This window comes from Microchirus variegatus, assembly GCF_963457635.1.
Source record: "Microchirus variegatus genome assembly, chromosome: 11".
NCBI lineage: Eukaryota > Metazoa > Chordata > Actinopteri > Pleuronectiformes > Soleidae > Microchirus > Microchirus variegatus.
The window spans coordinates 10,389,719-10,406,023 of NC_139812.1; the positions used below are offsets into that span (position 1 = coordinate 10,389,719).

Consider the following 16,305-nt stretch of genomic DNA (forward strand, 5'->3'; position numbering starts at 1 on the left):
AAAATTCTATAAATAATGGATTAAATGATCTGCCGTAACCAACACTAAATAACAAATCATACATCTTTGAGTGTTGCCGCAGTGACTACTTTAAAGACATTTGAAATCTTCTTGGGCATTTTCTTCGCCATTTTAAGTAATTACAGGGTTGTTGTCAGACCCTAATGCTGACATAGATTTTCCAGATGCCACAACTGTTGAGGTATTTGTCCTGCCCCACGTTTATTTGAGGAAATCTTTGTCCACATAACACCACTGAGTCTGATGGTGCCTGCTGCTTCACTTGGTTAACACACAGTTCATCCACTACAGTTCAATGACTTTGCATTGACTCTGGGGACATGAATATGTAGGTTTGGGAGGACGCAGAGGACATGTAGACATTTTCTCAGAAAGCCAGAAGACGTAGCAGTTCTCCATCTGTTCCTCCGTCCTCTCTGGCGGTGATTATTCCCCTCTCACTTGCTGAGTGATAATCCCTCTGTCACTCAGCTGCATTGTGTGACTTTGTCCTATATATGAACTACAGGAACCTGCTTTCCAGCTCATTGTGTGTTCAAACATTCATAAAAATTGAAATGAAAGTATCCTAATTTTTCTAAACTTAAATAAAATTATTTACTTTGCTAAAGATAACAAAACCTTAGCAGCTACTACATAATATATTGAGTTATTATCCCTCTCAGTCTTTAAACAGGAGCGTCTCAAAAGCTTGCATGTTAACTAACGGATTAATTACTTGCTACTTTCGGCTTCATCACTATTTAAAGACAAATTGTGGGTCACATCCTTTTTGAAGCTACAGTATGATTCTCACCTCATGTGCAGTTTTAAATTTAATCGACCAGTTTAATTTTCTCAAATGTTCTGCTTTTCTTTGTTTGAAATTGAACATGGCTGGATCATTGGTGGTTTAGAACCAATAGTTGCACTGAAATAACGTTTTAAACACCCCCTTGAACTCCTGGTAGTGGTGTCTTTAACTCGAACTGAAGAATGTGTTTAGCTGCACTGTCAGGAAGTACAACTACATCTCATGCACTCTTCTAGAACTTCCATTTGTTTTTGCCATCAGTGGATTAACGTTGTAGCCTTGCTCCCATCCGTCCCTCATCATGGCCCGTTGTGCTCCTCAGGGTCACATGAGGGAAGTGTCTTGACTCCTCCATCACATCATTAAAGTGAAGCCAGGACAAAACTTCTGAAAAGCTTTTAAGTAGGCGAGCAGACTATAATGGTGAGGAGGCTATCAGGAGAGATGTAGGTTAGTCGTTGGGGAGCAAGCGGAGAACGAGAGGGATGAATTTAGTCGTTAAGAGGAGCGGCGATGGAGAGAAGCAGGCGAGGCAAGCGTCCTTGCTCGTTTACAACTGCTTTTGTGCATGTGTGAGTTGTGAGGAGTCATTCAGAGACGAGAAGGGAAGCATTCCCTGGGCATCCACAGCTTTTAGGGCGGTGTGTGTGTGTGTGTGTGTGTGTGTGTGTGTGTGAGGAGCAAAGAAGAGAGAAGAACTCGCTGGTTGTTGCGTCGCCTCTGGGAGTGGTTGGAGTAGTGAGAGAGGGGAAAAAGCGAGGAGACCGAGCGGGAGCATGGGACAAAGTTGAGTGAAGTGGCCTAGTGATGGTTAATTGCTTGATTGTGCTCAACCCTTTCTGCCACTTAGTGACTTCAAAAGAAGGCCTTGTGTGTTTGTATGTGTGTAATTCTGTTAAAAGCCTTTTGGCCACTTGCTTTTAATTCTGTACAAGGAGGATGAGTGAAACAGGTTTACGACTGGCTAGTAATCAGATCTCATTGCTGCTCAGCCAGGAGAACATCCATGTACTTAAAGCACACCAGTGTTAATACAGCTCTCTCACACACACACTGTCATGATATGCACTCATACACATGTTAAATGGTCATTTGGTTCAAATGGTCCAGAAAATGTCAGAAAATGTTCAAAAATGTCGATCAGTGTTTGTAAAACCTGGAAATTACGATGTTATCGAATGTCTTGTTTTGTCCACAAACCAAAATTATTCAGTGTTAATGATTTTTTTTTGTTATGTGGAGCAAAGAAACAAAGAAAATGTTCACATTTAAGAAGCAAAAACAATCAGAAATTTTGTTTTAATCATGAAAAAAGCTTCAAACCGATTAATCGACTATTAAAATAGTTGATGATTAATTTAGTAATCGATTAATAATCGATTCATAGATTAATTGTTTCAGCTGTATATGACAATAAAACCTTCAATTGTCTTTTTATACACTGGTTATAGGACGATCTGGTCTATTTTATTTAATTCTTTGATGGATGAACTCATGCTCACCAGAAAATTAAGAATTAATTTCAGATACTTTTCTTCTTCTCCCTCTCTCTCTCTCTCCCTCCACTTGACTATCATCTCTTTTACTTCCCAATCGTCTCTTGCACATTTGTCACTGTACAGGCCACAATTGTGCAATAACTACCTGGGCACAGGCTGTAGTTAATTTCCCATTGAGTGCTGGATATGGCTCTCCGTGTGACTGAGAGGATAATTACGCTTTCTGATGCCTTGCATTTAATTCCATAAGGAATCAAGTAGTTATTAAATCGATAATTAGCTTTTAACCTTAGTGAAGTTGCATGGCTCTTGATGTGAATATGTGACCGTGTTTAATGTGTGTGTTTTTTAATCATCCTCATGTGCAGGGCACAGGTTTAAGAGTGTTCTTGATTTAAAAAGAAAAAGAAGCTAGGTTATAAGTCACTGGCCTCACAATGGTATCTTTTGTCTCACTGTAGCGTTTCAATGCCTTGGCTGAACAGAAGGAAGCTCTGATGTCCTACATGACGCGAAAAGCTCAGATTCGTGGACAGGTAAAAATCACACAGGTTTTTTTTCTTTTCTACATTTGAATTGGGAGTATTGAATAATTATTTCCTGTTTTTTTGTTTCCCATGACTCCATTCAGTACAGAGCAAATTTACAGCTAAAACTTAAAACTAAAACTCTTTCCTCATCAAACATTTAATTTAAGTATAAATCAGTCATAAAATAACAAACATAAATTGTAATTTATTGACAATAAATAGTTCAGTTTGACTATAAAGGTGAATTTAAAAGGTCCAGTGTGAAAGAATAAATAACATCTAATGGTGAGAATAACAAGAATGTAGATTGTTACATACCAGAAAAGTTGTCTTCGTTTGAATCCTAAGTCTCTAAATTCTTTTTTGGATATTTTTATTTTGGAGGTATTATACACTATTCAAATATATGATTGGGTAATATGTTAAAATAATGCCAAACAAACCAATGGACTTTTAAAATGGTAGACGACAATGCAGTACATATGTTTTATATACTGTGTGTGTCCACAGGTGGAAAAAATTAAGACCCTGTTTGGCCTGATTCCAGACTTCACAACGAAGGAGGTGGTGTACCCATACCTAATGAAATGTCATGGTAAGACGCACACACACACACACACACACGAAAGAAAGGTTTTCTGTAACCCCGGATTTCCACTGGACGCGTTACAGCCGCGACACGGTTCTGCTCGACCTCTGCCCAGCGTCAATCCCCACCGGGCACGTTACAGCAGTGGCATGGTGCCTTGGGAGCCAGCGGTATTCACGGAAGACCGCACGATAATCTTGAACGGACGCGAGATCGCGATATCCAGCAATAGACTGTGTGTATAAGGAAAGAACAACAACACAGCTTCTTTCATTCTCCGACGTGGAAGAATTGTTCCTGGTGTCATAAATGATTTTGTGTCTCCACTTCAACAATCAGTCTCTCGTCGTACATAACGACTCTCCGAGACGCTCTGATTAATTGACTGTTGACCTGGCAGCACCGGCCACGACGTAATGTTGATGTGAAGTTGTGACAGGCTATATGAGATGCATATTGTGTTTTATTTTGAAAGTGGGGCGGAAGTGTTTTACTTTGAGTCTGTGTCGCTTTTCCTGTCTGGTGCGAACTGCTCTGTTGGAATTTACGCGGTTCTGTAGCGGCAACGGCAAAAATAGAACTGCTACCTATCGATAGCGCTGCGGCGCGGCGAGCCGCTTCTGAGACGTGCCGCAGCGCCTCTGGTGGAAATGCTCTCATTGATTAAAATGGAAGCGATTTGCAATGGCAACTGCATCGCTGACGTGGCGCGGCTGTAACGAGTCCAGTGGAAATCCAGGGTAAGACTGGCCACTGAGGAAATCAACAAGCGTGAACATTAACAATGCACCAAGTCAGAGAGAAGAGCACATCTTCTAATGAGTGAGCTGGCCTGCAACATCGCCCACCACTCAGTGCTTCTCGTGTTTTTAATCCTCATCCCTGTCTCTTCTTGCCTTTGTCTTTTTTTTTCTTTAAATCCCCTCTGTCCATCCACTCTTCACTTTTACCTCCTCTTCTCCCCATGCCCCCGTATCCCTGCACTTCACCCTCTCGTCTCTCCCCTCTTTTGTACCTTATCACACCAGGGATCAGCAGACATGACTATTTAATTAGCATTAGCTTGCTATTGGGTCAGAGCTGCCACGGGGGGGGGGGACACAATTAGCGATGTTCTTGTTCTTTGCCCTGTTCATGTTCTTTGTCTTTTCTCTCTTAGAAAGGTTTCCTTCGCTCTTGTTTCTTTCACTCGTACTTTTCTTTGACCTCCCCTTTAACTTCTGTCTCTTTGAAACACAAAACCACACTTGTTCATACTGGTTTGCACCATTACATCAAACATCTCATTTAAGATGTGTCGGGCCTGAAGCACAGACCTAAAAAAAAAGAAAGAAGTTTGAGTCAGTTTGAATGGAAGTCTACAGAAAAATGAGCTGACTTGCACTTGATTTAAACAGATTATTGTGAAGTTAATTAGTGTCAGGTCTTCTTCAACAGAGCACAATGTCCATTTTGGAAATGATGTTCCCATTAAAAAGGAAAGTAGACAACAATGATTGACATCCTGGTTGCAGGTGACGTGTGCAAAACCTCAACACAGTACCTGCCAAATAGTGAAAAGAGATGTTTCAAAGGGGGAGTTCAGAGGGATACATTACAGAAACTGATACAGATTTTAAAATGTTTATTATTCTACTCTCCTGGTGTGTTATCTTTTATAAAGCAGGGTCACGCAAATATCACCTCAACAGTCTAGAAAATAACATCCCAAGAAAACTGCTTGTGTGATATCCTTTCTTTTCCTCACACATGCTGTCATTTTCCCCCCTAAATATCAATATTATATACCAATAGAGAGTTGATGATGGTATATTTTTCTTTTTCCCTCTCCTGACAGATTTGGATAAAGACTTTGCATCAGCCAAGGCCCTGTATGAGCAGATACAGGCGGAGGGAATCCCCGTCGACGAGCTAACCCTGAAGCGACTGGCTAAACTTTACACTGCTGCAGGAGAGGAGGCGCCCTTCACTGAGCCCCCTGTGAGTTGGAAACACACACACTTTGACATTGTGTTTATCACATCTTTGCTTAAAAGTATCAGAATGTACTGTTTTTATGGGAATAATTCATTCAAACTCACACAGACTTCACCCATGTTGTCAGTAACTATAACTATTCTCTCAATTATATTCTATAACTATTACTCCTGTTATCTTCCTCTCTTATTACTCAGTAACAACTTCTTAAATCCCTCCTGAGCAACACACGTCTTTATGATCATTCAAAAGTGTTTTACACAACAGTTTCACCCATTCACACACTTACACACACGTTCATAAAGCACACTGCACTTCTTCTACCACACAGCTATCATACCCATTCTCATACATTTGGCATTTTCATTATTGACAAATAAGCAAATTACAAATTGTTTGACATAAATTAACTTGGAAACGACAAAACAATTATTGAATTATTTGCCAATCTTTTTCCTCTCGATTAACTGAGCCTATGGTAGTGACCTGTGACCCTGTGAATGAAACAATATCTGCATTTAAGTCTCAAGTGTGAACATTAAATGTCAGTAGTATGATGATCTATCCTCCAGTGTTAGTTTTAAGACTTATAAATCAGTAATTCAGAATTCAGTAAAATTATAACATCGCATAATCAACACACACGGACACACTATGCATAGATTGGAGCCGGTAGACGGCTGCAAACACACCACACAGATCCCTCCTAACTGGTGCTGGCACTGGTCTATTTAGTGCCATTTTGTGACAAGAGTCGTTCAGTGTTTACAGGTCTGCTGTGTGTGTGTCACTAAGTCCATGTATTGTGTAAATGAGACGATGTCACTGCAGTGGCACGTTGTGTCTTATTTCTAGCAAAGACCCTTGTATAAACACACATATACGCACATACTGTAAGGACACACAGAGCTCCCTCTGTCCCCCCCAAGCACTTTGATGTGCTGTCCCCTCTTGACGGGTGCAGACCAAAGCCCCCCTCTTACTTCCCGTCACTCACCTGCAGTGCAAAGATAGAAGAAGGATAAAGGTAGAAACATTGCTGCATTATTCACTGAATGTCAGGATCAGTAAGTGAGTGCTGCAGTTTTATGAGCAGAGGAGTTGCAAGGAAAGGTGAGTTGTCGTCGTATTGGGAAGTTCTCCAGGAGAAACCCACCTCCGGAATAATCCACAGAACAAGTATTCATATGTACGGCAGAACATTAGGGCCACAATTTGAATCTTTCAAGAATAAATAGAAATGAGAAAAAATAGGAATTATTAGTAATTAACATCTCAGATGTTTAGTTGTAACCGGCGTCAAGATGAGAAACGTGGAACATTCATGAATTTGATTTTTGATTGGGGCTTCACAAATAAAGAAATACTATTTTACATCTTTAGCATCGGGACTTTGAAAAGATTGTGAAAGAAACTGAGAAAGAATCACACCGACTCTTGTGGAGGAGGAAATGGCTGGTGGATCGACTGCAGGGATAACGCTGGTAGCATCTGTGTGCTGCTGCTATTTAATAATAATGCATTAGATGATTATAAAAAAAACTAGCTTTATTCTTATAAAATTACGACTCTCAGTAGAAAATAGTTCCTGTGTTCCTCGGTAGATTCTGGATTTTCTGTAGCCGTTTTTTATTTCACTAATGTTCTTTCTTTGCTTTAAAGTGCACAGTTCACATCTGTTCTTTAAATTTCATTTTACTTCGTTGTATTTTGAAGGAGGCTGAAATCTCTGAGGCACATTTCAAAAGTTCACCAAATTAAGCCAAATCTGGAGAGGAAATGCTTTTATAATATGCGTCACCTGATCTTTTATAAAGGCACTGACCTCCCATGCGATGGTGAACGCGTGCACATTCATCTGGATTAATTACTACATTAATAAGCAAACACACCTTGTCATGAGCTGTAATCTGCAGACGCTCTCGCTCCTCAGAAAACACTCAAACACAACACTGGATCAAAACACTGTTTAATTAGCCACAAACAAAAGTGTGCGTTTGGGGAGTGTGCTACAAATCCCTTATTTGTGTGTATTAATGGGGATTTAAAGATGAAACGAGACAACCTGGTTGGAGAGTGCAGACTATTAGATGGACCCAAGAGGCCTCCACTCAGTGCTGAAACACATGCACCTTCCAGCCTCAAGGTGATGAAGCTGTTTTTTTGTGATGCTAAGTCGTTTCTCTTTGTTTCTCGTTGCAGGAATCCTTCAAGTTTTACGCAGACAAGCTTCGATTACGCAATGCCAAAGCCCAGGTGGCAGCAGAGGAATAAAGAGTCACCTTTGTCCCTTCATACATCAGTCCAATTGTTTGTTTGTTTTTATTTTTTTGTCACTGTCTTTTTCTTTCTTTCTTTTTTTATATAAATGTAGTTTGAGCTGAACATTTGAGATTATGTGTTGTAACTGTGAGGTATTCAACTCTGTCTGCTGTGAAATCACAGATGATTGTACAGAAGTATTTATGCTAATAAATAAATAAATAAAAAGTTAGGAATCCAGATTCTGTGTCGGGGTCTTCATGTGTGTACGGTGGGTCAGTTAACTCTATTTTCAGGACAGTGGGTAAAACACCAGTATCTAACAGTGGACCAATTAACCAGTTAAATTATGATAAACTATTTAAACGTGAACGTGAAACGCGTATGACTTTTTTGGGTCAAATTCAAATAATGTAAATTATTCCTAATCAGAAATCAACCTATTCATAAAGTGCATATTTGTTTTGAATAATCAGAATGACAAACAGCTGTTGTCTGCAGTAGTTAAGGTGTCACAGAAACTGAAATACTGTGTATTTTATTTGACCGAACCACAAATGGCGTGTGGCCCAAACAGCTCCTGGCACGAATTTGTGTGAGGAACCAATTGATATCCTTCAGATTATTACTATTATTATTATTATTATTATTATTATTATTATTATTATTATTATTATTATAATTATAATATCCATGGCGTTCAGGGTCACTAAACTGCATGACCACGGCAACCCTTGGCGTTTTGGGGGATTTCAGCCATTCGCCACGAAACAGGAAGTGAAATTTCATGAAATTTGGCGGGAAGACCATGGCCTCAACTCAACAGGAAGTCGGTCTTTTTTAAATTTTGGCGTCCAATTTGCCGATTTGCACACTTGTTTTCCCCACTTTTTGTTCTCTAGGCCAGCCCACTATTGACCACACTAGACGCTCATTGGCCCCCAGGTCATTTGACTTTGACACCACTGCTGTACATGTATTTATACCTTTTATTATATACCGTTGCATATAGAAGGTACTTTATTTTTTCCCTTAAATGCATTCATTCTTGGCTCTGTGGTGCTGCATCATATAACTCAATTTAAAATAAATTCAGTACCATAAAAAACGAATTAAACCACTTTCTGCCAGAGGGTTACAGCTTATTCTCACAGTAAAGGACATTGGACAGGTTAGGCAGTATAAACTGTAATTATTACAATCATTTATTTGCACTATTTCCTCTGTCTCTCAACTTTGACTCTTACAGTATCATATTTTTGCTCTTTTTCTTCAAATGAATTGAGCTACTGTACAGCATTCACGTCTCCACATCATGTGCACACACAACAAACACACCTACCAACGATGACACACTCTCTGAGGATAAATAATGACACAGTGCAGTCTCTCACGTATATAAATCTACATGAATGTAAGACGACTCGCTGTCAGCTTCAATCCCCTCTCAGTGCCGTCAAAACGACACACTATCATCCGGCGTGTACTCTTGTTTATTAACCTCCATCCATCTCTTGTTATACCTCTATCCATCTGTACCTCTCTCATCCTAGAGTTGTGAGTCATTAAGAGGATTGCAGATCAACGACTGCTCCCATGATCAGGCAGCGTGGACTCGCACAGTCTCACACGGCGACGCTGATATCGTTATAGTCACATCATTATATTCGCATCGGCAGGGAAAACCTTTCATGCTCCAACACCTACATGCCTTCACCGCATGCTATCTCGCAAGCGAGATGTGTGTTCTGACTAATTTGCTCTGTGTATGTGTGTGATCTAGTCTGTCTTGACAGATCACACTAAGCATATGTACATGGAGTAATATGTTCATCAAAATATATTCTTCTCAGTCATGTAGATATGTTACACAATGCAGGCGGTTAACCCTTAGAACACAGAGCATTTTGGCTGCTTTTTTCCATTACTGTGTTTAAACATAAAGTACTGAATATACAGAGTGTATAAGAATGGGCAACATACAGTTTCTTATATCCTTTTTTTCAGCACAACTTAGACAATCTGATGAGCCATGAACTATAAGTACTGTCTCCAATGTTTAAAATCGGATTGGAAATTTGGAAATATGTCAAAGTTCACTTGGCTCATTTTTTTTGAACAAAAAGAAAAACTATTTTGTGACTTCTGCACAATTATTGGTACTTTATATCACTAACTAAAAATTAATATAAAATGAATTAGAACTTTGACTCAACAACACATAAGACGACAAAAATACCCTACATTTTTAAAGCCTGAATATGTGACCTATACGCACACACTACCAGGATGCCCATATAAGGAGTTGTGTATTATTTCCATGGCAAATTACAAATTACTACATGAGCACTAAGGGTTAAGCATTTTTTAAAGATATTGAGTTAATGTGAAAAGCCAAAGCAAATAGTGTTTAAAGAATAAAAAAAAATTTTTTTTCGTTCTAATTTTTCTTCACCAACCCCTGCTATAGTCATGTTTTTTTTTTTGAGCGTTTAATTTGATTGAAAAGGATGATTTTCATCTGATGTCCCAAGCCACTTCAAGGCAATTTGAAGCACCACTACATAATGTACTTTATAGCAAATGTCGCCTTGGATATAAACAGCAACAATTATACTACAACTTGCACAATAATTACACAATTTGTGTGATAAACCCTAACCCTTTTTTAAATTTTATTTTATTGCTTCCTGGCCAATCCTAATATGTAATTCCAAAAATAAAGTCAAATAACATGCAGAATATCACAATATTAAATGGGTTAAGAGTGACTGAATATAAGCTATAAGCTATATGCATGTATGTCTGTGCTAACCTGAGGCAAGGCTGCACAACATAGGGACTATTTCAGATATTAAGAATGGACAGGGGAGCATTTGGCATTTTAGGAATCCACACAATCACACGTTCTTAGTGTTTTTGCGGTAGCCGGAAAAGGTTGTGCGTTAGTGTGTTTGACAGTGCTACGACCCTGGCTGCGATGTTGACATTAGTGGACCAGGACACATCACCTCTGCTTTGGGAAAACGCCTTCGGTGAGGCTGCCCTCTGACACAGCAAGGGGTGCTCTCCTCTTCTCTCTCTGTGTGTGTGTGTGTGTGTGTGTGTGTGTGTGTGTGTGTGTGTGTGTGTGTGTGTGTGTGTGTGTGTGTGTGTGTGTGTGTGTGTGTGTGTGTGTGTGTGTGTGTGTGTGTGTGTGTGTGCGCTTAAGAAAAAGCATCTCAGATTTATACAGTGCCTGATAATCCCTGAACACGTTGATTGTCAATTTCAGTTTTTTGGCAAATTGATGAATGTATTGACATATTTTTTATCAACACTGACTTTGTGCATGCTGCTGTTTTCACGTTAAGTCTAAAATAGATTAGCAGCTTCATCTAGAGAGCTTTTAACTCCCTCTCCCAAACCAAATTCCATAGAGGACATGTATATTTCTACCTTCAGGGAACACAGAGGCTGCTGTTCTACTGCTGCTTTTTAAAACTAAAGTCTTATTTCTTATAACTAAAAGTCTAAACTAAAGTCTTAGTTTTATAAAGGTTCCACCGTTTTTACTGGAACCATTAGTGTTACCAAGAACCCTTGAAAAAAGCCTTTTTCCGGGAAAGGGTTTTTCAGAAGCAAATGGTTCCAGGTGGAACCTCAGCCCTTGTAGAAGAACATTTTTGGAACCCTTATTTCTAAGAGTGTATAGTGTCTCAGGTCAGTGAATGGCTTTATTTATTTGAGGCTCAAAGCCAATAAAATTGTGCTGTTTTCCAAATTGTATACACTTGTTGTTTACTTTTTCTCGTGGCTGTCCAGAAATCCAATCAACTTGAATTTCATATTCGACAATTTGTCATCATGCCTGAGTGACTGAGTGAAAGGAGAAGACGCAAACAAACAAACAAACAAAAAGCAAGTAGATGAGTAATCCAACGCTGATGTCAACAACACAGCTGTCACTGTCAGAGACGTACAGTAGGCCCTGTCGACCGTGACACACAATTGGTACAGAGGGAAAAATGAGCATAAGTTAAAATAATGATGATGATAATAATGGTGGGGGACTATGTTTTTTTCTCTCATCTTATTAAAATGACTTATATGTTTGCGTGTCCCTCAAATGTCCATACGAGCACATATGTATGAAGTCTCCCCTACATATATGTCTCCTCACGTTAGAGAGCAGTGGGATCAAACTAATTTTGGCAAATACTGACGATGGCCATGGTAGGAAGCAGTTTTGATGTCTTTGACATTAACTTTTTCCTAGATTAGATATTCATAGATAGAAGATTCTTTTTTTTCCTCCCTCTTCCAGTTTACAATCGATAAATAATCCATGTTGCAGGTGAATCAGGTCTCACTGGGTGGCAACGCTGTCATTCACTGTGTGTGTGTGTGTGTGTGTGTGTGTGTGTGTGTGTGTGTGTGTGTGTGTGTGTGTGTGTGTGTGTGTGTGTGTGTGTGTGTGTGTGTGTGCGCGCGCGATACTTATGGTGGGAAGCGGTTGACGGCAGCTGTCATGCTGTCTCAGGATCATATGTTGGCTGTCAGACACGCTGTAAAGTAACTGCCATCTAATCCCTAAACACCCCCCCCCCCCCACACACACACACACACATGCCCTCACTTACACTATGTATTCATATATTATGGGTGTTTTAATGGAAGTTAATTGTGTGTCAAAATATAAAAAGCCTCTCGTCCGTGTTCCTTGAGGGACAATCACACAATGTGGTTCTTAATCTGATGTATTCTCTTCTCTCCTGTTGTTCAGTGACACAGGGCATTGTGGGCAGGTCTCCACCGGCCGCAGTGCAGCTGTCATTTCAAGTTAGTGCAGGTGATGGGTAGCCGAGGGAAAGGTGCAGAGGGATGAATAAGTGAAGAGGCTGCAGACTGGACTCATGTTAAATGTAAAAACACTCACAGACCAGACTACTGTTGATCTCTCTCTCTCTCTCCACCTCTCCCCTATTTCTGTGTGTATGTACTGCACTTGTATTTGGAACATTTCTGGCATTAATTCTGACCTTATCAGGGCCAGTGATCTTCATGGAGACCAAAACCTGGTCCTGGAAACAGACTTAAAGGACTAAAACGCCTTGTTTAAGCTGTCTAAATGAATGGAAGTCAGTGTAGTGTCCTGCAAAGGAATAGCGGTGCAAACCTGAGAGAGAGAGAGAAAAAAAGAGACTATATGAGCTTACAGTATATATGTGCACGAGCATAACACAGGACCTGCTGCCTGTCCCACTGAGCTTCCAATTAGCACACACCACTAGAGCAGGGCACACACACACACACACACACACACACACACACACACACACACACACACACACACACACACACACACACACACACACACACAGAGGACTCTGGAGAGAGGCCTCAAACCTATACCTGTCAGTTGCTGTTAGATCACAGTGGTCTAAGAAACACCACACACACACACACATGCAAATTTACACACAGAGATTGAGCTAAATTACAGTTGCTGACGTTTAAATAATCAGTTGGAACATGCAAATAATAGTTTAGACTGGATAAAACTCAAATATTGTACAATTTTAACCACTACATCAAGGTCATGTGTGCATATAAATTTTATTTAATTAGACACACATTTATATAGGTTGATAGGTTTGAGGATGAGCAATACCTGCCCCCAAAAAAAAGCACACAGAAAGAAGAAGAGCCGAGACAGGCGATGAAGACGACGAGGATGAAGGTATTTTGCCTTCACGCTGCCTGCTCAGGGAGAAGATCGTCCTTGCTTTGTTAAATGATTTCTTCCGGCTGAACTCTTCTCCCGATATCAGTCGACGAGAGATCGCTGAGAGTAAACAAAGATTGCATGTCTACCCAGAGTTCCCTGGGTCACCTTGGCATATACTGTACAGTTCACACAGTCAATCAATCTATTTATTGCCATGTCAATAGCTATTCAGGTTATTCTTGTCCCACTGGCCACATTGCTGGATGTACAGTATGTATCTCATAACCGTAAGTTGGAAGCCACTTTAATGCAGAGGGAAAATGTTAATAATTTGAATGAATCAAATACCATGTGATTACACGTGTATAAAGCAAGTGGGAAATAAAATGAATGTCATATTTATTCATTGTTAATAGAGTTATTGTCATCTCACAGAAATATTTTCACTGACGTGAGGATGAAAGCCTTAAGCAGAGTCTTTGTAATGCACGTCCACTCACTTCTGATGACAGTTGAAGTACCTGAACCTGGAGTTTTTGTGTCCTTTTGTACAAATATGACCGTACCATTCACCTCAAGAGCCAAAGTCTAACTTCACTGGAGACTTTCAAGAGCACACATACTTCACAACCCTCTTTCTCTTACAGTATTTGCGCCTCGTCGACCCCATATGTCTGACAGCTGTACCTATCCCTCCCACTAGATGGGGGTGTGATACTATGATCCACACACATCGTTTATTCCTGACCCCACATGGTAGGTGTTACAAAGATACTAAGCCGTTATATAGAAATAGGGGGCACTTAAACAGCATTCCAATAATCTTTCTACCTTAATTCATGGGCCTCCCCATATTATTCTGTTTATTGAATTTCACCATGAAGGCATTCATCTCAAAGAGGTGCTTCTCTTGCTGGTGACAGATGACATTAAAACATGTACACACGTGTTGCAAAGACCCACTAAAAGTGGATAATAAGTCTGCTACTCAGTGTTACATGACATTCAGTTTGTGTGTGTCACTCACCGTATGACATGCTCGGAAAAATACACACAAGTCCTGGCAATGCATGTGAATGACATATGTCCGATCATTGCCTGCTATGTTTACATGCACTGTTTTCTCTGTGTGCGTGTGTGTGTGTGTGTGTGTACGTGTGTGTGTGTACGTGTGTGAATTTGTATACTGGGCACAATCCTGAATAATCCACACTGGGCAGCTGTGCTCATTTGTATTCAGACCCCAGGGCACATCTAGGCTGTCTCACTGATTAGGGATCAGAGAGACAAGGAGAGAGAGAGGAATGGTAGGGAATGGGGGAGAATGAGAGGGAGAGACAAAAGGGGGAGAGTTGGAAACAAAGCGGGAAAGAGAGGTCCTCTCCTATTAAGTAAACAGTTGGTTAATGACTCTAATCCCATTAAACAGGGGAAGCGGCTTGCCCTGTCACATGACATGCATTATTATATATGTGTATGTTTGTGGTGCACATTTTTCTTTTCTCACACAAACAAGCGGAGACTTCACACACAATGGCCAGGAAATGAAACTGATTTGCCCTCATAGGCAGCAAACAAAGCCATAATGTAACACAGTGAGCTGTTAAGAAGGCCCTGAGAGCAGCCGTATGAAAATGACATGTAAATCAAATGAGCACTGTATATTTTCCAGGTCCAATTTGCCTACAATTATTGTTTTGACCTGGCTCCTTAGTTGACAAAAGAAACCTGCTCCCCCTGAGGAGCAGGAAATCAGCTTTTCAAGTGCTCTTGTGTCTGAAGAGTGGAGGGCAAGGCAAGGCGTGATTGTGGCAGTGTGCAGAGAGGATCAGACATGGAGAGATTTTGAGCAGAGGGAAAGCAGCAAAGGCCAAGGCTTGCTCTTTAAATCTCTTTCACACATTATATATAAATACTCCTTCACATATTAAACACAAATAAACCCTGAATTAAGTGCAAGTGCTTAAAGCGCCAGTGTGTATAATTAAGGAGGGTTGCTGAAATTGAATATACTAGCCATTAGTATGTATAAGTGTATAATCCCCTTAAAATTATGACTTGTTTGGGTTTTGTAGCCTCAGAATAAGCCTTATTTATATACTTCGGGCAAGGGCCTTGTTTTTGGAGGCTGCCATTCTTTGCCGCCACGCATTTACAGCTCAAACATCACAAGCTTTTTATTCAAACGACGAAGAGGGCACATCTTTTGTGGCGAGGAAGGCTACCACAGTGCCCTGACACACTTGGGAAAGAATCTGCGGTGTCACAATTAGCTATTATTTATTCTTATATACTGGATCTTAAACTAAATTTTTATTCTGCTAACTTGTACTCCTTTTACACAGATATTATGTTGGTTTTTAATTCATATTTATCTATATAGCACATAAACACATAAACATGAGTTTATCCTCCACAATACACAAATGGGGCTTTTTAAAATCATCTTTTCATCCATATAATTAAGTGAACAGTAAACAGACCCACGGGTGTCTTTTAAAAGAAGATAATTTCATCATAGGTTTCTTTCATGTCACTGGAGAGGCTACTGTATGAGCAGTAACCTTCTCAGTGAACAATTACATCATGTTGTATATATACAATGGACTGTTCTCTATCCATTATTATCTATCTAAACTTACTTGCCAAGTTTGAGATAACCAAAGGCCAGTAAAAAAAGATTCAAGGAGAGAGCATACTTGAAAGAAATATCTTAAAAAATGCTAACTTATTCAACTTGTTACAAAATACTTTTTTTTATTAGTTCAATGACACATTGAGCCTTTAAAAGACGAGCGTAGACAGAAATCATGGCACGTGGCTTCTTTTAAGGTACAAAAAGCTTGAATGATATTAATTCTTAATTATTATTTCACCTTTGTGATGGTGGAACATTAAAATCAACTTGAGGCTGACGGCAGAAC

The 16,305-nt window shown here is 39.9% G+C and overlaps 1 protein-coding gene across 2 annotated transcripts in view; it reads left to right on the forward strand.

Annotated features, from left to right (window-relative positions):
- The window catches only part of lrpprc (leucine-rich pentatricopeptide repeat containing), a gene marked incomplete at its 5' end in the record, with an annotated part of 54,459 nt that extends 46,576 nt beyond the window's left edge, over positions 1 to 7,883 (forward strand). For both annotated transcript variants that reach the window (XM_083897213.1, XM_083897214.1), the window contains 4 exons: positions 2,775 to 2,849; positions 3,354 to 3,438; positions 5,270 to 5,412; positions 7,612 to 7,883. In XM_083897213.1, the coding sequence (XP_083753339.1) occupies positions 2,775 to 2,849; positions 3,354 to 3,438; positions 5,270 to 5,412; positions 7,612 to 7,683 (375 nt within the window). In that variant the 3' untranslated portion in view covers positions 7,684 to 7,883. The remainder of the gene's footprint in view (positions 1 to 2,774; positions 2,850 to 3,353; positions 3,439 to 5,269; positions 5,413 to 7,611) is intronic.
- Positions 7,884 to 16,305: the final 8,422 nt, after the last annotated feature.